This window comes from Cyanistes caeruleus, chromosome 6, assembly GCF_971803275.1.
Source record: "Cyanistes caeruleus chromosome 6, bCyaCae1.hap1.1, whole genome shotgun sequence".
In the NCBI taxonomy this organism is placed as follows: domain Eukaryota; kingdom Metazoa; phylum Chordata; class Aves; order Passeriformes; family Paridae; genus Cyanistes; species Cyanistes caeruleus.
The window spans coordinates 24,666,009-24,693,211 of record NC_141706.1 but is presented as its reverse complement, the minus strand read 5'-3'; the positions used below and the strand labels follow the sequence as shown (position 1 = coordinate 24,693,211).

General features: G+C 39.2%; 1 protein-coding gene across 2 annotated transcripts in view; it reads right to left on the bottom strand.

Annotated features, from left to right (window-relative positions):
* Nucleotides 1–27,203, bottom strand: part of LRP5 (LDL receptor related protein 5) — a 132,486-nt gene that overhangs the window by 92,044 nt on the left and 13,239 nt on the right. For both annotated transcript variants that reach the window (XM_086895799.1, XM_086895800.1), the window contains exon 2: nucleotides 7,962–8,358. In XM_086895799.1, the coding sequence (XP_086751925.1) occupies nucleotides 7,962–8,358 (397 nt within the window). The remainder of the gene's footprint in view (nucleotides 1–7,961; nucleotides 8,359–27,203) is intronic.

The following is a 27,203-nucleotide window of genomic DNA, read 5'->3' as shown; positions in this document are numbered from 1 at the left end:
AGAACTTAATTAAATGCAATTCAACTGCAGTCAACAAGTCACTGGGTTCTGGCATATAAATTATCACATCGAATCAGGGCTTTAATGGTGCTTCCCTCCTATCAGAAGAATGGGACTGAAAACCACCTTGCAAAAATAAACAGATTTTGAAGTTGGCAAACTGCACCCCAGTGGGTTTTTTTGTTGGCTTTGTTTTTGGGTGGGTTTTTTTGTTAGGTTGGTTGGTTTGTTTTCTTTCCCCTGCTTAACTCATTTTAAAATTCCAGGTGCAGGAGTAAAACCAGGATGAAGATCATATTTCCCCTCAGTTTTAAAGCTGCAGGTCATGTCTTATTTCCTGGTGCTTCATGTCTCTTGTCATCATTTTCACAAAGATTAGAAATCAGGGCTGTGCCCTCCAAGAGCAGCCATCTGACCTGGAAGGTATCACAGACATAATAAAAAGCAGCCAACGTTGCCCAAACACTTTTTCCATCTCCCCAAATGCAGTACAGTTGCCAAACCTTACATAACCTGCTTACACAAAAGGGGCCGTTTGTACAGATGATATAAATCGGTACAAACTTCTCCAATTTCAACAATGCTCTTGAACTTATACAAGCCCGTGGCACAAAACAGGAGTTTACAGGAAATTGCTATGAGGTTTAGATTCCTGCACATTTAAAACTTACTTCCCCCAAATTACCTTTAGAGCTACAAAAACTCCACTGTGAAATTAAATATCCCCAACTGTTTACAGAAGAAAAGAATGTCTATCTAGCATCGCATTAAGCTACAAATTACTTACTCAAATTACTTACTCCTTTTATTTTTTTTTCTTTTTTTCAAGCACTGAATTTTGAGATGTGGTTGTTCTTGACAAAATCAAACCCAAAAATATCCTGCAGCAGGTAATCATCACAACTAATCACACTGTATTCAAAAATGTGTACAAAGCAAACAAAACCCTTGAGAACCAGCCTTCTCCACCACAGTTTTCCTACAATGTCTTTTATTGTGATTTATTCTTTCAAAACACATACTGATAAGATGAATTAAAATATATTGGGACAGTCAAAAAAATTGTATTTACACATTGTACTGACTTAATGAAAGATGGGGTGCAACAAATGTATTGAACAACAGTAATCCAACTGCTTGAGCTAGGTGCTGGTGGCTCTCTTATCCACAGATCTCACAACTGCCCTTAAACATTTAGCACAAGCCAACCCGTTTTATGTTTCACTGTGCTGATGTGCCTAAACTCAATATTTAGGGAAAGGTACACTCCAACTACAGACAGGAATTTGTCAAGGCATGCAACTGAAGCATGTTTGTTTGCATCCTTGTAATTTCAAACACAGTAACAAACAAAACCCTGAGAACATCCTCAGCAGACTACGTGGAAAAAATCTTACTTCAGCTTATACCAATGCTTTACATGAAACAAAAAAAATAAATTAGAAACATGTTTTGAGTTAAACCAAAGCAATCCACTCATGACAAACAGGATAGTGCCAGTCCAGCCAGACCAACATGTTGTGTATGCCATCTCCACATTGTGCAGCTATAAAATGCACCCAATGAAGTCATCTAATCCAAGAGCTTCCATCACCTCCCTGGTCCCAGAGCATTCCTGACTTCACCCAAGAAACCACTGCTACACACACTGGCACTGTGACAAATAAAGCTATCCTGCTGTTCCTTCTGTTTCCTCAAGAAATGGTGTAGAAATTTAGAAAATAAGAATACAATTCCCACACTTAAGACTAAATGTGTACAGGGAAAAGAAGCCTCAGTCTCCAGGACTCAGGACAGGAGGAATCACAGAATCTGTAGCAAAAAAAGAGTGCAAATAGGGGAGGGAGTTCAATGAGGTTTTTAAGCAAGCCTACACGTTTCCACCTCTTTCCCATACAATTTTGGAGAGTAGGGGAGAAGTAAATCGCTTTTTTCCATCTTCTCTGAACAGGGAGGCCTGCACTCAAATGGAGAAAAAGGTCTTCAAACCATATACGCCCTTTATTCATATCTATGAGCAGGAAAAGGGAGAAATAAGAAGAGGAGACTAATGAACTATTTAAAGACAGGCTGTCACCATCAAGGATAATTGTCTGAAAATTAAAGTAAATAACAATTCCCACAAAAACTTCAAGTTTCTTATGCATGAGACTATTTGCAGCTATTTGGAGACACATGTTTAAAGCTTTCCAAGTCACAGAAATTACAACCATACCAAGATACTTGATATGACTGTGAACCAATTTTACAGTCAAGTACTCTCCTTTCATTTTAAGATAATAATTTAAGATACTATATTAAATAATATAAATTATTATATAATTTAAGATAATATATTACAGAGTTTCAAATAACTAACCAAAAGCTTCAAAACAACTTTATACTTGCAATTAATTACTAACTAGAAGCACACAGGATATAAACTAATCTCTAGCTTTCAGGCAGCAATAAGCATGTTTCACTCAAAACCCAGGCATCTTCTGCATTTTAACCAAGCAGCCAGGAGTTAGGGTTTGTAAGAAGTGCAGTCCTTACTCAGAGGATGTTTCTTCCCTTTCTTTTTCTACCACCTGCAACAGTCACAAGTTTTTCTTCAGTATTCCCTCTCCTCTCAACTATTCCATAGGAGATTGAGACCACAAGATACACTGCTTAAAAGATGTCATCATTCACGCTTATTTGTATCAAAAGCCTCAGTCTACTGCAGCTCATACAGATCCCAATAATTTCAACACAGCAGGCCAACACGCTTAACCTTTAGTCCCTGCCATGCTGCTGTGTGGGACCAAGGTCCTGGTGAATCATCAGCAAACACCACTGCAGTTTGAAGTGCTGGTATAAACACAGTTCTGAGTTAGAACAGCTCCAGGTCTGGTTTATGGCTTTGCTGTGACACTGAGGAAACACTGGATCAACAACTAGGCATGTCTGAGGCTTTTAATTTTAGGCTCTGAACTGAAAGTGCTCTAATTGTGATAGCTGTCCCTTCTATATCCATTTTTTAATATCCCATTTGGTGCATTTATCATCTAATCCTTTCTTTGGTGCCAAATACACTTTAGGTCAATGACAGCCACTGCTTGCAGATTTTGGCTAATTTGCCATAAGCAACCTGAGGCAATGGCTAAGCTAGGCTACAGCACACACTCCCTTAATGCTGTTCAGACATGATTAGACTTGCTTTAATCTCTAAACTAATAGCCATTCTGCAGAATGCCAAAGCAGATTATTTATTTTTAGTACTCAGTATTTTTTTTTCTTCTTATTGCTGCATTCTAATTTGTATCTTATTTCCTTCCCCTGAAGCTTTTCTATTCCAAAAGGGGAAGATTGCTCCATAAATGAAGTCAGCTTCTGCGGTGGTCCTCTGGCACCAGCACTGCCTCTGCCCAACAGCCCCACACCAAGCCAGGGAAAACTTTTTAAGAATTAAAATGAGGGAGGAAATGTAGACAGCAGTTTGTTGCTTTCCTTCAGTCAGTCAAACCAGTTCAAAGGTCCTCATTCTCCTCTTTCACAAACACCATTTCTACAGATCCCACCAGAGTTAGCAAGCCAGCTCAGGTATGGTAAATTCAACAACCCCAGTGACTACACCAAGTGATGACTGTGGTCATACCCACACCAAAAAACCCACAAGACAGCACACCTTTTCTTGAGGCAAGCAATTTTTATCTTCCCTTAAAATTATCATTTCACAGACATTTCACAGATGTCTCATTCAGCTCTTTGTGTTTCAGCAAACAGAGGGGGCAGAAATTTCTCAAGTATTATTGTCTGCTGAGCTAGCCAAGCTACAGAAAACACAGCCTGAACTTGGACAGTAAGCTCACTCCAGAAGGCAAAACAGCAGCCATCACACAAGTGGGAACAAATTCTAGATTTATATTAACCAAAGTCAGTATCTCTAATACATTGTAGACTTTAATAATGTGAACTAAGTACTTCATTACGCACTCAGTTAAAATCAGATGTGAGGATTATGGATATGCTACAAATCCTCAGAATCAGGGACCTGTGTTACATGGAGTAGGTGGCAAGCCTTGAGATTTTTGTTTTACACACATTCTAGGATGTTCAGATCTAAGACCTTCGCTACAGGACTGAGAATTAAATTATTTGTTTTGGCTACTCATTCATGCATTCTTTTGAAAAATTTGACTTTCTTTTCAGGAAACTGAAGTTTGCTTGCCATGACACATGATAGAAACTTGTTTTTCAAATACATTCCTTCTTCAGACAATGTTCATAACACTTAAGTTCTTTGCACTGCATTGCAGGAAATTTGAGCTACCTCCTGTAGCTGGGCTTGAGTTAAATCTTTACATACAATGAATTCGGCTTTGTTAGAAGTTGCTGTCCTGAAAACATTTAAATACTTATGCAACAGCTGCAAGCCCAAAGTTAATAACACCAACACTATTGAAGCCCCCACCAGCAGTCTACCTATCAAGCATGTATATAAATACTAATGTTCTACAAAACAATACCAAGAATTTTAGCCTAATGTCCTCCATTATATAAATTCAGCTTAACATAATCTACAGCAGGACTGGGATCTAAATGTTCAAAACAAAACATCAGCAAATTTGCAGAAAAATGTTTTGTACTCTCCTCTGTCTTCTTAGTTTATCCCTCATTTCAGGGAAGAACAATTGGATTATCACATATTCTGCTTCCTTTAATTCCTAGAATATACAGTGGGTCCAGCAAGAAAGTTTTAATGTGTATGGGAAAGAATGACATTACATATTAAGCCAACTCCTGTTAATTATAATAATTATGATTACTCTTTCAGTGTATCAGAAAACCCTGTACAACTGATGATTTTCACTAGCTCTGGGATGATGAGAGACCACCAGATGAGATAAGTTTCAAGTGTCTCATAGCTTGCCTTAAAGAAATGAAATTTTAGGAATGCACTGGATGATTGTTAGGGGAGAGGAATCTCTCTTTCTCAGTCATAACATTGAGATAATCACTGCCTTTAAAGGAGGACAGGCTGAGTCTGTAAAAGATGCAGCTCTCTTTAAATTCTCACTACACCACAATCATCTACTTATTACTTAGGAAGCCCATTAGAACACCTGAAAAATCATACTCCTGGATGTTAATTGGAAATCACAGAAAAACAGGCTTCAAAAGGAAACTCCAGAAGTCAATTTAGCCCCTTTCTCATGTCCTAAGGCTTGGTCATTACACTTCTGATGTTCCTGAGAGATGATGACTATATACTCAATATGCTCTTGTCTATTCTCTCAAACTAGCTTGTGTCTTGAAGAATTGCACTCAAAATGGAACAAAACCTACTTATTAAGCAAACACCACTCTGGGCATAACACCACGACACACAGTCCTGCATCCACCTCTGCACAGCAGCCCTACTGAAGCTAAAAGACAAGAGAAGGCGTCACCATTCAGCACAACATCATGTTATTTTCTCAAGAGAGAGAAATTAGATTTGTTTTACTTGGAGCATTCTAGACAAACCCATGTTTGGGTATTAATACTATCAGCTAAGCATTTGCAAACTGCTTATTTGTCTCATTTTGCTTCTGGAAACTGAAGTTGACTAATGAAGTTTTCTTTCTCATTTCCTAAGCTTCCCACCCACACTTCCCTAGTAGAAACTGCTAAAAGGACAAAATCACATCTCTGGAATGGAAATTCTTCCAATGAAAGCAAATGACTAGCCACTGAGAGATTACCTCAACCAGTTTTAAGAATCCTAGTTTGAACTTCATCAGATTTCATGATCCAGAAAAAAAACCCCACAAACTTAACTCAGGTGCTCTGATCTAATATTGTTCTGACAGCTCTAGGAACAGTATTAGCCACCTGATTTCCAAAGCTTATTAACAAAAAGACAAATAAAAAGGTATTAAATGGTTCTTTTCTCCTACTGTCACCCACTTTTCTTCCCCTGAGAATACCTGGAAGAAGGAACATATGGTTCCATGGGAGCTCATCCCCAGAACCTGCTGTGCCAAAATCAAATGTCATGATCACTGTTTCACAGATGCACCTAGGAAATATTTTAGAACTACCAGGTGAAATGAAGTGGTTCAAAAGCAAACCTGAATGTTTTATTCCACAAATATACATGATGTCTGATTTTTCAAATTTTCTTTTAAGTTTAATATATTAAGTTTTCCAGGCAAACCTATCTTTGATTCAACACTTAAAGAATAAGGCAAGGAACTGCATCCACTTAGGAGAAGTAGACCTGGCATTGGCATTGCATGCAAAGTGCCATACCACTCTCTGTAATCCACCTCACCATGAAATACTCCATTTTACATCATATTCTCACTTTAAATATACTATTGAACTCTAGATCTAATTAATCAACATGAATTAATTATGCACAGATTGCTTGCTGTCAGGATACAACAGGATTCCTGTTCATTTATTTAAAACATATCTGTACAACAATTTGCTGTGAGGAGAATTCCTTTCACACCTAAAGGCATCTGTAAGGAAGGCAGGATTAAGAGGATAAGGAACCCTCTGGAAAAGTCCTTTGGCCCAACAAAGTCACTCCACTTCCCCTTTTACTGCAAATGACTTTACTTTCCCAGCCATTATCTGGAGGATACAGGCAGCTCCACATTTGACATGTCAGCAAAACTAAGGATTTTGTTTCTTTGGGTTCACACAGTTTCATTTAGCCTTTGTATGCCCTTTATGTATTAATCATAAATGTTCTTGCATCTCCTCACATTCATCTGGAAAATCCTAAGCAGGAAACACAGCAAAGCCAACCAAAATTCCAGTTTGTGGCATGGAAGGTGCTGACATGGTGATCTTAAGTTGCCCTCTGTTGTCTTGTTTCCATTTTCACTTCTCACACACTTGAAGCAGGTAGTTTCTCAAGAAGCTGTCCATCTCCCAGAGCAGGATAAACCACCAAATACTTTATTTTTGTGGTTTATTTTAAGCCCTTGCATTAACTCAGCATCATGTTGCAAAGAGGCCAGACTCAGTGAAAATATCAGTTAATGCCAGATTTTCCTGCAGATGAGAAACCTACCTATGTATATCCTAGATGAAGATAAAGTGATCTCTGAGAAAGTACTGTGAAAATGGCAGCAGATCAGTGGCAAACCAGCTCACTTGTGTGGATCCATGCACACAAGAGAAACGCACTTCAGCTCTCTTTCCTCGTTTTCACGAGGGTCCATCTAGCACAGCACATCTTCAGTCATCACTGCAATAAATGCCAGGCCCAAAGGACACAACATCAGCACTGCTTGTGCACAGGGAGAACAAACAGCACATGTGAAACCCTGGGGAGGACTGAAGAGGGAGGGAGGAACCATACACATACACAAGTATTTTTAAGAGCACTAGAAGCGACGCATGCAGCTGCACTCTTACTGCTTCTTAAGGTGGTCACTTTACAGCATTGAGAATCCACAGTTTCACCTGGATTTTTTTCCTTGCTAGCACAAACATTATTATTCAATATCATCACTTCAAAACATCCTGATTTTGTTTACCAGAGCATAGCAAATAAGAATTCTTGTTTCAATGCATGCAGACTTGCACATGTTGCTGTCTACATTAAATAAATATCACATATAAAATCAAAGTTAACTTACCAGACAAGATAACTGAGAAAATCATAATAATAATAATAACAACAATAAAATTCTTGGAAAATTAATTACTTTTCCAAAGTGCAACAGGATATGCCAGGTAATTATACTGGTTGAATATTTGGCTTGGCACCTAAGAACCAGCTGTATTTTCCTTTTTGGCTCAAGGTCTGGGCTGCCATTTCTTGCCACGAAATACTTAAGCTTAAACATATGTTCAGTTACAGCTCTTGAGAAAAATACCTTGGGAAACTCTGAAGTGAAACAAAAGGCTATGTGTTCTTTTTCTTTTCAAAACTAAAAACTCAGCATAAATCACCGCCGTATCCATTTAAGCATTTAAGCCAAATTAATATTTACCCATGAGCCGGATCCAAAGCTATTGCTCTGGGCTGATCAAGGTCTTGCCAGAAGAGGACTTTTCTAGATGTTCCATTGAGATTAGCTACTTCTATCCTATTGGTTTCTGAATCCGTCCAATAAAGTTTTTTTCCAATCCAGTCACACGCCAGGCCATCCGGGGAAACCAGACCAGAAATGATGACATTCTGCACCACATTCCCAGTTTGGTTAATGTAGGTTTGCTTGATGGCTTCTTCACTCACATCTGTCCAGAAAACGATGCCTTGTGAATACTGGAAGTCAACCGCAGCAGCATCCTCTAAACCACTGACCACCACCGTGGACTCCAGCTTCGTGCCTCCAGCATCCACGAGCCGAACGTCCCGCCGGTTGGCAAAGAGCAGAAAGGGAGATGCTGCAGGAGGAAAAGATGAAAACCTGTTAGCATTACAGGCATCTACAGATGATCAAGAGCTGACTATGTACATGGCAGAGGAGTGTCGCACCATATTGGGAACGGAGAGAAGCACGACATGACTCTCTTAGCTGCATTGTCCAAGAGAGCAAAGTTTATTATTCTTGATGTTCTTTTACAGACAGGTTCAAGAAGGTCTGAGAGGTAAAACTCTCATTGGTCATTAAAGTAACACATCACCATCACTGGTTAAGTGGAACACCACCCCTTGACTGTTCCTTGCCAGTAAACAAGAAGGATCCTAAACAACACCTGCCAAGATTGTTGTCCTTTACCAAGGACCGTTTGGATTCTTTCTTATGCTTTCTCAGGTGAGAGTGAGAAGCCTGTGTGACTTAGTTTCACACAGGCTGTGTTCTCTGCTTGCTTTTTGCATTTAGCATCCACAGAGGAGGATTTCTTCTCCCAGACCAGCAGGGCAGGGAGTACAGAAGCGTCACAGTATACAAAAACCTCTTCCTTCCCTATGGCAGACAGAGGTGTAAAAGAGAGATGGAAGAGCAGGCCCAATTCTTTATCTGTGGGATGTGAATAGCATCCTTCACATAAGTAGGAGTTCAAATCAAGACCTTTCAACAGTACCTTCAACACCACCTTCTGTTGTTCTAACAGACCAATTAGAACAAATTAAGTCTTCATGGTTTACAAGCTTGGTTCAACCAGTTGGATTAGTACCAGCACACAGAAAGCAAGCCCTGGTGCCTTTCAGTAGCAGGCTGAAAGCTAACAGCACTAGACACAACGCCCTGAAATGCTCCTACCAATCACCCTCCCAAACGGCAAAAACCATGACAGAGCTTCTGAACTCCTGTCTTCTCTCCTGCACCACAGCAAGAGAAATTCATGACAGTTTGAAGGCAGACAATAACATGGGTTGTGGGTGTTTGTGAAGACTGCTGTTGGCTGAAAGAGGCGGCAAGAGAAAAAGGACAAAGGTTTTCCAGCTTCCCCAATCTTGCCCCAGTGTTTCTAAATCTACAGCAGTCACCTGCTGACTCCCAGCTTCATGTGCAACACTTTCATTGGATGTGCTGTCTCCAATGCACAGTCAGCACAGGTCTAGTCATCTGCTACTCAAGGAACAACACATAGAATAGAGCAGCATATTTTATATCTCCTGTGGTTCAAGCCTGTCATATAAATATCTTTAGTTTTAAATTCATGTTACTGCCTGTAATATATAAGAGTTACTTCTTGATATTGTCTTTCAGATTCAATTCCTCCTGCACTTTTTTAAAAAGAAGACAGTTTATACAGTGTCTGAATTGCAGGTCTGCAACACTGGCAGCCCTGTCAGATGCTATTGCCTTTCTCGTGAATTCTGTCTCTGGCTACATTCTCACTGGTGAGTGTGAGCCTCTGCACATCCTTGACAACAGATAACATGTTTATGTGCAGGCCAAAGACCTCAGTCAAAATACAGAACTCAACTCCAGACAAACTCGAAAACATGCATAAAAGTTCAGTGTTTTTATTATTATTCTCCATGATATTTTTTTCCCTCCTAAGTCAGGAAAGAGATTGTTTTATTTTGCTTTTTGAAGGAAGGGTATGCTGATGTTATTTACATCACCTGGTGGTTTTAGTGAGGGTCTTGGACAGCAAAGAGAACCAATTGTTATCATTAATGTTTCACTGAAGATGTAGTATCTTTGTTCTCTACAATATTTAACTCAAGAACATTTATACAGCTTGAGGAAAATTACTTGTTAAGAAATGAAGTCTCAGTATCCCTCCTATTTAATTTTGCTGGCTTGCCAAGTCCTTCTCTCAGTCATCTTTAAAAACACTAGGAACCGTCCAGCAGGGAAGTCCAGCAGGTTAGTTATTGCAAACAAACAAAAAAAGTCTAAAATACCAAGTGCTTGTTTTCTTCTCTGCAGCTCATTGGTTCCCCATAGCCACCTCTGTTTTAAGTGGCACTGTATCAAACCATTTGAACTCTTGGGAAGTTCGATGTTAGAAGGCTCTAAGTTACAAATGCTTTTGGGGCAGAGACCTTCTCACACTATGCACAGTGCCTCACAAAACCAGCCCCACATCCAGGCAAAGATCAAAGCTGTAAAAAGTCTATGTAAAAAATTTTTAAAATATTGTCCCAAAGCCTTGTTTAGAGGAACCTGAGTGGATGGATTTTCATCCAGACATTTCCACGCTGAAGGCATTATTAATGCTACTACAAAGGAAAAACGAACCTGAAATATCAAGTCCAATTAAGAGCAGAGGAACTCAACAGCTTCTTAACTGAAGATCAGACATGAAAAATGTCTAATCCAATCAGTATCAACATTGTCCCAGTTCCCCATCCCTTTCAACAGAGTTCTTCCCTGCTGCTGTACACAGTAGGGCAGCAGCACGCAGATAACACATTAACTACCGTGCCCTCTGTCACTTCTGCTCTGCAGAGATGTCCTGATTGAAGTGCAGCTGCATTGTGCTGGCCATGAGCACCCAGCAGGGAAATCACACTGCCCTGCTTGCAGCTGTGTTAGATCTTCACTGCACCATACACTCATGTAAACGGATTGATTATTGAAAATGGTCAGGCTTCATCCCCTTTAAGAACAAGTATTCCACCTCCTTTAGGAAAAGGCAAAAAGGGAAGGCAGAACTCTGATTCCGAAAACTATATTCACTTCTCTGCTCCTCCAGCAGCCTATTTTTTTATCCCAAATTTTATTTTTAAAATGGTTAGAGAACCCTTTTAGAATGATATTGGTTGGGAAAACAAAAACAAACAAAAAACAGTGATCTGCTTCTCTACAGTAACTCTTGCCTGAAATGCTGCTGAAAAAACCCCATGTCTCTTAAATAAATAAAAAAAATAAAGCAAAAGTCAGAGAAGTACTTCAATGCTCTGCTTTCACTGTCTTGTATTTTATCACTTTAGGTCAGAATGTGTTGGCTCATGAACAGGCAAAGTTAGTTCTGGTAACTCTGCAGCTTCCACAAAATACAGTTTCTAAGATGTCCTAAAAAAGTTCACTTCTTTTCCAAACTTTTCCAAATTTTCAGCTTTCCCAGTTAGTAAGCAGTAAATCTGAAAGAGGCAACCAAGACAACAAATGTGTTTCTAGAAAGAGAGACACAGCATTTAGTTTCATAAAATCACTAAACTCGACAGTTTAGCAATTCAAAAGATAGTCATACTCTACAAAATGACAACCGACAGGTTTTTTTAAGGCATGAGAATGAGAAACAAAGCTCAAAAAGCATCAAAACAAATGGCATTGACAGAACACTTAATTTGCTGTGCCATCAATAAACTATACTAGAGATTCAAAGTCATCCCACCCATACATGGTACAAGTTTATTTTGAATTCCATATGAAAGCAGAATCCAAACTTAATTTCCAAGAATATGAAGACCAGTCTTCCAAATCATGCTGTCTTCTCAGTCTTGAACTGGGCTTGATGGTCCTCAAAACACTCTTATCCTTGATGTATTCCATCCTTTACTGCACAACTCTTGACAAGGCAAACTGGAAGTCAAGCTAACACGAGTTTCTGAGCAGAGGGATGGGGGAGACCCAAAAAAAGCAGCAATAGCTGACTACATTTACCTTCAAATGAGCTTATTTGTTTCACAGGAGGAAATATCCCTTGCTTGAGAAGTTATTCCATGGTTAGAAGGTTAAGAGATTCAAAGGAACACTGAGTGCTATGCTCTATTTTGATCAGCAATATTCTTGACAACTGCAAATTGCTTGAAAAGGGAAACACCAGTTTCAATGTTGAAAAAAATAGAAGAATAAACAGTGAAAGGATGAATGCTTAATGTGGAGGATAAACTGTTTACAGCCAGTCTATTGAAATGACATTTTAATGTAGTGACAAAAAAAAGTATTCTTTTTCAGTAAAATTAGAACAGTTCATATTTTTCCATAATAGGCAATATTTAAAACATCTGTAGATAGCTGCAGTTCAGAATCTTTGCACAAAACAAAAAAAGAACCTGAAATCCCACAGATTTTCAAATAAACTCTGAACAGATAACAGCCTGCACTATACAAAGTTGCAGATTTTCTTCTTGCAGCCATTCTACAATCTTACTTGGATCGTGCAGTACTTGATCAAAACCACTTCATTCTAGAAAGACATATTATTTGTGTGCAAAAACCCACTAATTTTCCTGTGGTTTTTTGCTAACTGGAAAACACACCCTTGACTTGACAATGTAGTGAGCTATCTACACAGAAGCCTATTGTACAACCATGTGAAAACAGAGCTTCTCATCAGTCTATTAACTGCAGAAAAGGAAACACTCCTGATCAGGGAGGGTAGGAATCAAGCAAGGGTTAAATTTCCAGCTTTGCCTTTGAACCTTTCCATGCTCATTCCTTGTCTCTGGCCAATTACTAAATGTTAATTGTTTTCCCTGCATCAGTAAAGTTGTTTTGTGCAGACATAACTTAAGACTGGAGGATTTGTACACTTTTGTGTAATTTATTTGGTTGAGCACCATAAACAGTATCAGTTTCTGAACTCAGTCATTAACTTCCATTGTTTTAATTGTGCTCATTTAGAGCACTTAAATTTTATTAAGTGCTTCAGGGGGTATCCATTAGCCCCAGCAAACCTACATGGAACAAACAACTAAAAAATGCACTACATGGTCTTTACTGTTAGTTTCAGTAATAGCTTTCTAAAAACCAGTTTGACAGGGATCAACATACATATTAAGACTAAGATGATCATGAATGATAATCAACAGTGCATTTGTCATCAGTGGTTGGGTTTTTGCAAAGCTGCAACAGTTCTGAGACATGTTGAGCAAGAATTAAAAAAAGTTATATTTATACTACTGCTCCATACTTGTTGACATGCCTACATTTTGTCTCCTTCCCCTTAAAGCCAAAATAGAAAGACATGAGAATACTGAGGCACATACATGATTTCTACCCTTGAAAGCACCAGAAGAACAGAACAAACACAAATCCTATGTATAGCACAGGAGAAAAGCCTAACTAACCAATTCTTAAACCAGTTAACTAGGCTGAAGTTCATGGAAAGGTTTTAACTGTGATTTTAAGAAAAGCGACGGAGGATCTTGGGAACCTGGCACACAACATAAAATGAGGGTCTCATTTTAATAAGCATACAAGCGAAAATAGCCATCCAAAATTACAGCATGTGCACCAACTTATATTTTAAATATTATTTCAATCCTTAACAGGACAATTGCAATGGAGACCTCTGTGGTTAAGCCATCTGTACAGCTGGACAGAGAGAACAGCATAATTCTTGCAGCAGTCAATGTCCCAAACCACAAAAACATTTATTACCAAAGAGCAAAAAACCCCCACACACCCCTACCACAGGCATGCAAGATGGTAGAAAACAAACATGTCAAAACTTTTGCACCCAAGGCTGCACCATGTTATGGAAACTCTTAGGCAGGATATGGAATTAGCATGCATCAGCTCTCCACACTTAAAAATAGCTGCTGTGCAGAAACAAGACTGTGTAAGTAGGGTCCTGACAGCCTTAAATAATTGGAGAAACCACTTCTACAGCACCAAGCGATTCCTCTTGTCCAGCTCCAATTCTCTGGAGCATATGGAGGCTTAGACCTTGGATGTCATAGAATTACAGAATGGTTGGGGTTGGAAGAGACCTTAAAGATCATCTATTTTCAATTTCCCCTGCCATGGGCTGGGAAACCTTGGAATAGGTCTCTCAAAGCCTCATCCAACCTGGCCTTGAACACTGATAGGGATGGGCCACACACAGCTTCTCTGGGTGACCTGTTGCAGGTCTCACCACTCTCACTGTAAAGCAATTTCTGCTTTATATCCAGTCTAAACTCACTCTCAGTTTGAAGCCATTCCTCTTGTCCTATCACTACATGTTCTTGTAAAAAGTCTCTCTCCATTTTGCTTGTAGGCCCTTCCAGGTACAACTTGGTCAACAATGCCTCCTTCTCTCCGTGTTGAACAACCAAAATTCACTGCCTTTCCTTGCAGGAGAGGTCCTCCATCCCTCTAATCTAACCTTGGTGCCCTCCTCTGGACTCTCCAGCAGATCAATGGCCTTCCTGTGCTGGGAAATCATCAATGTCAAAAGGGAAGATCGAATGTTGATCTTCCAGTAGTAACTGCATGTACTCACCCCAAGTTTCAGCTTGCCAAGTAGAGTCCTCTGAAGAACAGAGGGCTGTGCCTGTCATCCTCAAAACACATTATTGAAAATAAAGTGAATTCCCAATGTAATAGCCAAATTTCAGAATATTCTTACTCCAACACAGAGGTAGGTGGTATCAGTTTTAGGGGACAAGACTAAAAAAGAAATCAGGACTCCTTGGTTTTACTCCAACACCTTTCTTTCCCCTTAGCAAAGGCCTTGAGCAAGAACCACAGCCCAGCAATTTGTAGAAATAATTTCTGCTACAAATGTACCCTTTCTTCTGCTATTAATTATCTCAAAAGGCTGCAGTGAAGCCACTCATGCAGAAGTAAGGGACTTGAAAATACTCCAAGAAAAAGCTCAGGGATGTGCCCAGCTTTTCATTCCTGAATGGCTAAGGCTTTTCCTCTCTCTAAGCTGATCCTCCCAGTGGTGGCTGGTTTATAGCACTACTTGAAGAGGAAAATACACTCCTCCAAATTACATTCCATTCCTCTAACCCTCCTGTTCAATTCATTTGATAGGAATTTTGCTTTCCAATCCATGAGGTGTTCTGGTTACCAAATAAGGAGGATTAATTTCTATTTTATCTGATTTTACATGGAATCGAGGTCTGGAATTCAGGATAAGACCATCAAGAGTATCTTCCATTTACACACATTGTGTACAGTAGGCAATTTTTGTAAACTCTCCTCTTTACCCGCCTATATTTTAAATTATTCACATGGTCACACCAGGCATACACCAGTGTGCAGTAATCCAGCCCACGCTAGTATCCCGTATTATAAAACATATTTGGCAGAAGTTTTGTTTATATATGCTAAGCATATAGATCTTGAGTATCACCACAGAATACCAGAAGACAGACAGGATCTCCGTGCTCAGATCTATTTGCTACAGTAGAAGCAAGGCTGTTCATCCACTAATGTACCTACAAGGAGTGACATGGCTTTAGCCACAAATATACTTGGAAGTGGGTTATGTAAATAAATTACACAGGTTTAAAGGACATCTGGTTTAGCAGCAGCAAACTGGAAAGGGTCCACAGAAAGTATATAAAAAAGGTTTAAGTGGGTTTAGAGAACACATGAAGCTTGTTCTTGCCATCAAGAAGAGGAGCTGGGAAGGCTGTGAGATAAAAATATAGTAAAACAACTGACCAGTCAGCAAACACTTCCATGAGAGGAGGAAGTTCAGTTCTTCTTGGCCAGTGGGGAAAGGACACACCAAAGAAACTAGATTAGGTTAGGCTTTGTGACTTGCATTGATGGGGGAGAGAATGCAGACACAATGCAGAGAGGAACATGCTCTGAAGACCCCAAACCACACTACAGAAGCTACAAAACTGCCTGCAAAGGGTGACTTTTAATAGCAGTTGGATAGCTATTCCCTAGGTATGGATTTTGTACAGTTAACTCCTGCCTCATGAAAGGGGTTTCTTCTATGCGTCTTGAAATCAAAAACTAATTAAAAAAAAAAAGGCAAAAAAAGATCAGTGGACTGAAGTCCCCATATGTGCTTCACTGATAATCTTGATTAAGGGGGTCTAAGACTGATAGTGTTTATGCCAGGTTTTACACAAAGTACTTTTGAGTTTAAAAGGTATTTCTTTTTTAAAGTGATTACTTCCCAGTAACTCACATCATTGTTTCTGTTGCCCTCCCAAAACAGATGAATTTAGTAGCTTTATCAAATAGTAATGTTAAAATATTGTTAAATAAACTTCGAGCTACTTTTGTTTTATTTTTTAAATAAACAAGCAACAATTCTTTTGAAGATCTTGTTATATTTTTCGCATTGCATATGGTTCCCACACACACAATAACAACAGGGTTTTAGGAGGGTGAGAGTTACTTCACTGGTTTTGTTTGGCAGCCTATTTTTTAAATAATAATGTTAGCAATAACAACAAAATACAGCACTGATTATACACCATTTCAACTCCACTGGCTGAAATTAGTTCATTTCCCTTGGTCAAGAGATGCCAAAGCATTTCTCTGGAGAGCATGCTCTAAAGAACTCCAGCAAAGGTGCTTTACAAAAATATGAAATTTATAATTTTGTTCTATTTAGCTGGGTGGCAATTAAATATTTTTAAAATCTCTAACAACATGCTATGAACTTATATATTATTCTTCTGTCCTGTTTCTATTTATATTACCTACTTCAAGTAAAAAAAAACAACAAAAAACACATGTCAAAAAGGCCACATCATTGGATTCAGTGTGCCTACTTCAGTGCACCTGCATCTCTGCAGATCCTGGAAGCAAGCTACCATTGTGTTCAAGACCACTTTTATGTGGACACATTATTTTAAAGGAGGGTTTCTCAAACTTTCTCTCTTTTTCCAAGACCAACCATTACGCACACCACACAAATGCCACTCTGGTGCACCATGCAATGGCTCTCTCAGACTGCCCTTGGCAGAGCTGTAGCAAATATTGAAATTGGTTACCTAGAACAATATATTTCATCTTCTAAAGCAGCTTTAGCAGATGGAAAGGACAACAGCCAGGCCCATGTGAGCTGACAACACTACAAGGACCACCAAGCAGCATACAGAACATATTTAAAGATCCACTGAAAAACTAAACAGAACCCAAAATATCAGCTGTGATTCGGGGACACAGCAACTTGTGATGAGATATTAATCAGATAAGACTTGCAAGCACTTAAAACATTTAGAGAAGAGCATGATTCACTAGAGCATACAGCAGTTTTTATTTAGTCTGTATTGTTAGAGGAAATTTCTAAACATTATTGCAAAACTGGTTCTTGGCAATCTCTCTCTGTGCAATGCAAAACTGGTGTTCAGCCAAACAGTTTTGAGGATTACAGCCTCTTGCAATCCTGACTAGCTAATGTTAAGTAGATAAAATCTCTGCAGTCTGAACCCCCACATCTTCCTGACCTCAGGAAGGTTCTCACCCCAGCTTTTAGCGGAGGTTGAAATATACATGTGATTTTCCCAAAAGCAATATACTGTTCATAACCACTTGTTTGTTCTTCTGAGGCTTATGCTGCAATTTGCTATTCAAGAACCACAATGCACATGACAGCTTAAATACAAATATACCATCTACTGGGGATTAGGGAATTGGCTTCAGACAGACACCACCACCAAGCTCTGGAACCTACTGCTTTGAAAATGGCTGCTAAACCCAGCCTTCTCCAATCTCACAAGGCAGCTTTTACATTTGGTGCTGGTTGGAGATTAGAACCTGCACTGGACTCCAAGGGAGCTTAAACTGACAAATTTCCATCAAACCTCAATGATGATGGTTCAAAGCTCCCAAGATACAGAGAGTCCCACTCTAAATGCGGACAGTAAAGCCCACAAGAAAGGCGAAAACTTCGCTAAGAACAAGCAGGCAGCAGTACTTCACAGGTCTGCACCGGGAGGTTCGAGTCCAACACGGTGCGGAAACGGAGGAATTGGAAGGCAGAGACCCATTGCATACACGTGGGTGATCCACTGGCACCACAACCAGCCTCCAGTCCTCCTCTGTGTTAAATTAAGAACAGTGTGACTCAAGAAAGGCTGACACAGATCCCACACACCAGCTGCTATTTGAAGATGTACCAAGCAACTTCTGCAGACCCATCACAGACTGCTGCTCTGGATGCTCACCTCCTCCAGGTGTACAAAGCCATGGTCCATGTGCTGCTGCCCCTAGGAGTGGAAGATGCTGTAAGCATCTACAGTTTATAATCCTGGGCCAAGAAAACTAATGGTATGGGTAACCTTTAATGACATGCACTGAAGGAAGAGGAGTATTGCTTTATAGTGTTTCTCATGCAAAAGCCCACAATGCCCCACCCTCTGCCAGAAGCTGACTTCAGAAGCCTCTGACAGCCAGGTTCTGAGGCAAATCACTCTGTAAGTCACTGAGAAGATGTCATCATAGAAATAGAGATTCTTTTCACAGGCACATTCACTTCAACAGCAGGTTCATTGCTTTGTCAGTGAGGTTTCACATTTTGATTAAGGATTCTTTAAAGTACAAACCCGCATTTTGCCTAATATCATTAGCCTCACCAGCAAGAGCTCCAACTCCATGACAGTGTTCACCATATTCCACACAGCACTCACAACAGTTTCTTTGTGAGAATGATTATGGCACTCTGCTTGTACCCACAAAAGTGGGAAACAGCCACTGTTGAGATTTTCTGATTTTAGAATAAGCAGAAGTGGCACTGAAGTAGTCTCCTACACGATACTGCTGTTGGGCTTCGCCAAAATGGGTAAGTGCAGAAGGCAGTGCTTAAAAATAGGGTTGGGGGATGTGACAGGAAAAAAATATACTTGGATGTTTCACATTCTGTGATGCAGAGTACATGGCAACAATTTTCTGTTGTTATTCTAAATGCAATAGGCGTGGATTTCCCCCCACCCCCATGATATGCTCAACAATTTTAAAACTGCAGAGGAAACTGAAGATTTGTCCTACTTCTGCATAAACCAGTTTAGAAGAATGCAGACAAAAGGGTGACTTCCTTGAACATCTAAACATGACTTTTTCTGGGAATAACAGTTCAGGTCAATCCATGAATGGAAAAAACCCTGCAGTGTCCCGTTTTTAGATTCTGGATGTCAATGGGAGCAAGGTTCTTTTCTGTTGTTTTTATTTTTTCAGTATTCCTCCTTGGTTTGGCAGACAGCTGTCCGGCCAATAATAGTAGATTACGCAGTGATGAGGGTTCCAAACTTCTAATGGATAAAATAGTGGTTCTATATAATTTGGAAAATTTGGCTTGCAAATTTTATCCAGGACTTGAACAAATACAGACTTGACAAAGGTATGCTTGTTTCTGATCTGAATAGTTTCCAATTTTCAGTTCCAGTTCCAGATGTTATGTTAACTCCAAAAAACACAAATCTTTAGAAAGCGGAAGAAAAAGATATTTTACTTCTATTTCCACCAAAGGTACAATATGTACTGTATTTGTAAATTGCAGAAAAAGAGACTCAGAAATAGCATGTGCTGGATTCAGCTGCTGACCAATGTTACTCATTGGAACAAAAATGCAGTCAAGTCTCAAATGTAGATTCCACAATTTGTCATGGTTTTCTTCTAACAGTTAAGAATATTCCCAAATAAAACCACCTTTTTAAATGGAACCTGCTACATGATACTGAGCTTTAGGGGGTGTAAAGTTAAGAGAAGTTTTTAGTGCCAAGTTGTAGACACGACTTCTGGTTTTTTGCGCAGACTGTGTTCCAGTCAAATATTCAAGACTTAGTTTTTGTGAGAGCTTGTTAGGAAGGAGGAAAAAAAGAGGATGAGGTGAAAAAGGTTATTTCAGATAATGAAATCTGTAACCTTGTGCTTGTACTTATATTACTGGAAATACTTTAATTTACCATCTCGAAGGCAGCAAATAAACAGAACAACCTGTTCCAAGCTTTGCAAATCACTCCTTGCAGAAGATGACTCTGCTTTAGCCAAGAACATTGATGCAACCAAAATCAATTCCTTATGCCTCCTTTTATCTTTTTAAGGTCAGTATTTGTCATTCAAGTTATCTGGAGTGTTTGTACTGATGAAACTACAAAGAGGAAGAATTTCAGATAGCTGAGCTGAAGAAACATAAAATAATCATCTATGTTGTGTGTCTCTCCATAATGTAGAATTTAAGGACATTTCCAGAAAATACAGTTGTCAGCTCAAATCCTCCAGAATAAAAGAGTCTCCACATTTGGAGAAGTGATGATAATACTCAAAAGAAAGCAGATTGCATTAGTTCTGTACCTAAATTTATAGACTGATAGTTTGTGTGTGAAAGAAGGGAAACACTTCAGGATTTAGCCCCAGAAAGCTTCATTTGGTTTTTGGAAAAGGTTTTGAATCTAGGCAATATTTTAAAAATTAAGAAAATCTGAGATGCAATGGAAATTTGGGGCTTTAAATGGTAAGTTACATAGGAGATGTTTAACATTTTAGTTTTGTTGTTTCTACAGTTAATTCCTGCTCTTTATCATCTCAAGATTTTTAACAGGTCACTCTCCTTGGTGTCTGTTGAATTCTAGTGTTTGCAGAATTGTGTGACATGCATCTACTGATAGTGTGGTATTTAACCAAGGATAAAGAACCCAAAAAGGAGACAAAAAAGAATATTAGTGGTACACCAAGAGAAGGCTGCAAAACTGCAAAACAAAAAAACCCTGAAACTGTGCAAATCAAAGGGCAGCTACATCATGTTAGGAGGGATCTTGATTTCAATAGACCCTTTGCATTGGGCTGGGTCAGATGGGTTTTGTTCTCCTGTCTGGTTGAACTGGCCACCCATTCCTGCCCCTCCCAGAGACATGTCACTCCCCATCCCCCAGTCTCCCACTACACCACAGATGTTTTGGTGTCCCAAAACCTGCCCGTTTGACAGCACACGTAGTTGCTTTCCTTGAGCTGATCCTGTCTAAAGGATCTTGGTTTTAAAAGGTATATAGATTTTATAGAAAGCAATAAGGCAACTTCTTTGCCCAGTTCAGCTGCAGACAGAATATTGCAGAGCATCTTCTCTTGTTCTGCTGTCTCTTCTCCACACAGTGCTCAGGGGAAGGAACTTTAGACTAAATATATAAAATAATAAAAAATAATACATTGGTAAGCACAGACAATACATTGGTCTGCTGTACTCTTATGCTTTAGGCATAAACCCAGCCATGTACAAACTCCCAAACTAAAGATTTTAAAATATTTCCATGTAGAGCTGCAACAAATTTTTAGCTGTTTTTCAAATTAGTCTTATTCACCTCTTGAAATTTTCATTTGAGTCCCAATAACATCGTAGCGGCACAAGCAAGAAATTAACTGTCTGCACTGCATGGGCAAGAGAAGCTGCCACAATGTTGTCAAATACTCTCATATGAGTGAAACACAAAGTAGGAGGCACTAGAAAAGCATGGTGCACCTCAACTTCAACAGCAGTTTAACTCCAGAAACAGCTAAGAAACAGAAAGAAAAATAATAATTCTTTTCTTCCCAGATCATTTCGAGACTTAATTCTTCTTTTGCCTTCTACAAGTGATTTAGCCACCTGTATAAACAGCCAAGCCTAATTATTGTTTTAACTCAACACATATCTGACTTTCCCAAACAAGAAAGGAAATTAATGTCTAAAAAAATCTGAAATTCATTACAAAGGAGGGGAAGGGGAGGAAAGTCAAATTTTGTCCCTGCAGAGGAAAGAGGTGGGGAGGGGCGAGAAAAAAGAAAACAACAAACTTTACACAACATGAACTGTGGTCATTCATACTATGGAGACACCTACAAGCCAGGACTGTGATTTGAGCCCTGAAAGACTCAGTGTGGACACACTGGGAAGGACTGTCACAGCTGACAAACTTGCTGTCTAGAAACACAAGGCAAAGAATGAAAGGAAACCCACAGAGGACCAGGATGAAGGGTCGTGCAGTCCATGGCACAACCAAGGCAAGAGCCCACGTGCTAACCAGGCCCACAGCAGAACCACAGCCAGTGTTTCTTTCCAGACAGAGTAACTTACATCTTTTCATACCTCAAGCTACCTTGCAATTCTTTTCTTAAAAGAAGCATTGATTTTACTATGATGAATGGTTTAGGAATTATCTCAGCCACCCCAAATCTCCCATTCCTTTGGCAGCCTAGACAAGGTGTACTGCAAATAAGAAACAGGACTTCTGATAAACAGGATTTCTGCAGAAGGAAGGGCACAAGCCTGTTAGCATTACACGAGGAAGCAGTAGCATGGAGGGCAGAACAAAATGCATTTGTTTATACTGTAACGAAACTAACTTAAGCAATTTGTGGCCATGAGTGATTTAATCAGCCTGTTTTATGCACCATATCACCTTTCTCCGCCCTTCATTTGCGCTACTTGGCTGTGCCTTCATTGCTAAAGAGAAAGATGTAAATTTTCCATTGAGATAGCTATTTTAATGTAAAGGTGCCCGAGGAGAACTGAAAATTTTACATAAAGTAAAAAGTCAGTGGCATTACTTCACTCCTCACCCAAGCTTTCATAAGCTGCACAAAATTGCACTGACTATCAGGAATTTTACATCAAGATTGCAGTATCAGTGTGGTAATTACACCTGCTTCAGCAATGAAGACATGACCCAGGACTTTCACAGCAGGAACATTTCTCATCCAGGGCATTTCAGATGAATAGTATTCCAAACAACTATTTCAACCACACACAACAGTTGAGAAAAATTAACAAATACTGCAGTCCTTCAGACACCAGACTGGGAATCTGAGGCAGAACACACATAACACACTCACCACTGCAATGCTCTGCCCAGCAATGAACACACTCACAGCTGGACTGAGGATCAGTGCTACTTGTCCTCTGTCTGGTGAAGCCTTTTAGCACAGTAAGCTTATTACAACCAGTTTTACACCTCTTATTTCCAGCTGTTTCAGACTGTTTCCGTGTTAAAATGTCCTGGATCCCATCCTCTCTATTAAACATGTGCATATCCTTATTAAAAACACCACAAAATACGAGTGCTAATACAAAAAGCTATGTATGACCCACAGCCTAAAATCATGTTTCCAATCCAGAAATGTCAGACACTAGCACACTGTCAAGCACCAATTGCATTTTTAACTTCTTACAACCAAGACTGTGCAGCAGACTGTTAATAAACATGAAATGCATGCAAGAAATGAACATTTGCATTTAAGTAACTCCCTCCAGGTATGAATGACAATGACTAAATAGAAAACAAACATCTGCCCTCTTACAATACAATAGGGGCTTGTGAACCCGATTTAGCCCACAGATTTACATGCACAGGGAAGGGCTCTTTTTCCTACATACTGAAGATGGAAGATTTGCTTAAAAATATATTATGCCCCAAATGTAAGGCTTATGTGAATAGCTTCAAAAGCAAACAGAAGACACCTTAAATTTCATTTGTGAAATGCAAGAAAATTGAACACATCTGCATTCACCTAACCTTTCATGCACTGTCTGAAAGAGAAGGCTGAACAGCCAGAGCATTGTAGAACTAGAGGAAAAAGCTAGCTTTTCTAAAAACTAGATGTAAACTAGACCACAAAAGCATTTACTTCCTATAAAAAACTGCTTTCTCTTCAAAAACACCCAAAAAAGCACCTACCAACAAAACCAGCAACAAAAGCACCCCAAGCAACACCAAGCACAAACTCGAAGCACAGTTGACAAAAGCTTTTCACTTCCATACTAAATTTACATAGCTCCTGTAACTAAATAATTGCTCAGAGTTCAGGTAACTCACCTTGTCCTTACAGAAAACACTGTAATATTGCAACAATAGTAGTACCAAGTGGAAACAGGGAAGTCCTTTATCAGGCTCATCCAGTACAGGAATGAACCAAGATGCAAATTAAAATTAAAACTTTTTCTCCTTTAAAAAGGGGACCTAAATCCATGTTATCACCTCTGCAGAAGGAGATTCAAAACCACCAACTTACTTTATAAAAGCCACCCAGGGGCCAGTAACTACAAGTAATTATCACCCATTTACCGTTGTGCATCAAGAGTGAAATGAGAAGATGCTTTATTTCCCCTATGTTATTACGAACATATGAGAAACAGCAGCTTTCTTAAGTTTTACTTGGAGGAAGTTAGGGCATCTATAACCTCTCCAGAATGTGTTCCACTGATTATAGCATTAAGTTGTTTCCTTTATAAAACCTGTGAATGCAGAGGACATTTTTAGATAGCTATATACACACACATATATATACTTAATGAGGTAATAAGACTTGACATCAAGTGACACCAAACATTTGTAAAGGCTACTTAAGCCAAAATATTCAAACCAAAAACTTCAGCTCATGCATTAATTGTCGAAGGACACCACAACATCAAAGGAGAAAACATCTATCTACTCCAGAGAACAGTTAATCCGTACAATTAACCCTCCCTCACATCACATCACACTATAAATGCGAACACATGCTCCGTTTCTGCATTGCTCAGAAGATTCTCCAAGATGCTATTCTTGTCACTAATGAGGTGCAGCACAAACAATTAAAAGACTTGCAAAAACAACACACAGATCTTAGATATTTTTTTTTATTTAAAAAGGAGCCCCCAGTACAGAGAACCATCACATCAGTGGCTGTGCAACATGTGAATTGCACAGAAACATGTGGCATCATCCTTCCTTCAAAGCTGAATATGTTAGACCCATCAAATCCTTGATCTTTTGGTATCACAGTTTTATTAGACTAGAGAAAATTTGATTCAAGTCACATTTTAGCCTGTCCTTGTTCAGTCCCTCTCCTCCCTGATGCAGGTATTTATTAATAATAGAATATAAACATATAATATATAATAGGTTTGACAGAGGAGGGAGTGGTGACAAAGAACAAAAGGAAGTTAAAACAATAAAATAATAATTAAAACAATGAGTAAGGATAAGACAAAACAAAAGATAACTAAGCAGGTTATTTTCAGGCCTAGTTTACACCACATAGCCACACATTTTTGTGCTGTCACTAGAAGAAGCATGGAATTGAAGCAGATGCTGCTTCAACTAAAGCCACTGGACAAAACACTCCATTTGAAATACAGCCTTGTCATAATCTACACCAGGTGTTGCCAACAAGCTCCTTCTGGCCTAGCATAACACCATTAGTTATGAAAAGTTGCTGGCAGGCTCTAAAATACATAAAATTGGTAAATTCACTGAATGGCATTACATGGTTGCAACTTCATTTGCATGATCTATGCCTACATATCATATTAGAGAAAAAAATCCAAACAACCACACACACAAAAAACCCCACACACAACCGTTCTCCAGAAACTAAGAAGCAGTAAGGGAATTGGTTGTTGAGTTCTGTGTCAAATAAACCTCTGGGGATGACTAAAAAAATATCTAAAACATAAAGAACAAACTGCAAATAAATCAAATGTAGGCCTTTTCTGGTAGTGCTAATCTTACAATTGTATAGAAAGATGTACTTTGAGGCAGCCAATAGAGGAGTTTCAGGAAACCTTGTTTCTTTAACATGAACTTGCAGCTGCCAGAACTAGGAAGTTTTGTGCCATTTCAGACACTGGGAAGAATTTTGAAACCATTACTGCTTTGCCAGTGCAACAGGTGGAGCTGAAGTTGGGAGATCTGCAGTATCCAGCAAAGTCTGACCATACACTTGGCACATGCTCAGCCAAATGTGGGAGAAAGCATTCTGTGCCTGACTATCTGCTGTACACTGATCGATTTGTCAGTGTTTTGGGATCATCTCAGCAAAAGTTTTCCTCTTAGGATTAAGCAATATTTATGACAAGGCTTTGAATAGATTAGGATTCCATGTCTCAAAGTCCTTCTGAATAAAAATAATAAAGCGCAGTCACTTCTGGCCACGTACACAACAGAGATCTTACAACTGACATCGTACATATCAGTAACTGCAAAAAAATCCCAAAAGAACCCAAACAACAACAAAAAAAAAACCCCACACTGATTTTTCTCCCCAGTCATCATACCTTCCCATTGAAGGTCAAAGATTTGGAATTGAATTTGAATAGCTTAAAAGCTAAACTTTCATTAAAAGAAATGTTGCCAAGCACACTAAGCAAACACAAGTTACTCAAGTACTCACAGTAATCTGTTCTCAGTGTCCTGCTGAAGTTTAAATACGAAAATAACCCTGTGAAGTCCATTCCCTTTTATAAACAGCCAACATTAGTTCAGACTTTATAATAACAAACTGGTGCTAAAATTTCTTCTTGCAGTTTTAAGTGTGTGCACATAATGTTTAAACATCCCCCACTGTGCTTGACTGCTCTATTCTTGCAGACAAAACATTTCAATTTAAAACTATCAATTTAATTATCAATTTTAAATTATCAAAATCAGTTCCTGGAGAAAATTGGAGGTTTTTGTAGAACTTGGTGTACTGCTCCTGCCTCACAATAAAGCAGAAGACAAGTTACAGAGGAGAAAGTGCTGCATGCAGCTGTGATTCAGAGCACAGCAGCTGACAAATTACATTTTTATCCCTGCAACCTCCCCACAATCTCCAGTTGATGCCCAAGACTTGAGAAAACATGCAAAAGCTTTTCATTAGTAATGGAACATTGTCCCTCAAGTGCTGTGAAGCTTTACTGACCCAGTGATCACTTCCTGCCAACACAGTGGCTTGCAAGAGCGACGGCTCTTGTGAATCAGCCAACAGACACCTGAAGTCATTTTAGTTTCCAACAGAGACCAAGGTTTTATTCATAAATAAGTTAAAAAAAAAAAAACTAAATAAGTAAATAATCAGTAAAAAAAACCCAAAACCAACAAACAAACCCCAACCCCAAAAACAACCAACAAAAAAACCCCAAACAAACAAAAACCAACCCACACAACAAAAACCCAAACAAACCTATAGTTTCAAAATAAGCAGGAAAGAATGTGTAAAGCAGCTTCCTCACAACTAATGGTCAAGGATATGAAGACCTGGAGAATTTAACCGTAATTAAAAAACAGAATAGCAGAATTCACAAGTTACAATGAATTCCTATCCCACACTAGTACACACAAGTTGAGTGTACCTGTCCTACACTGTGGCCTCCCAAGCAAATCATTATTTTTCCTGTTGTCCATTCAAACAAGTCCTCCCACCCACCTCTTCCTCATCGCCAAGCAAGGGCCACATGTGTCTGAAAGACACTCCTGTGGTGTGACCCAA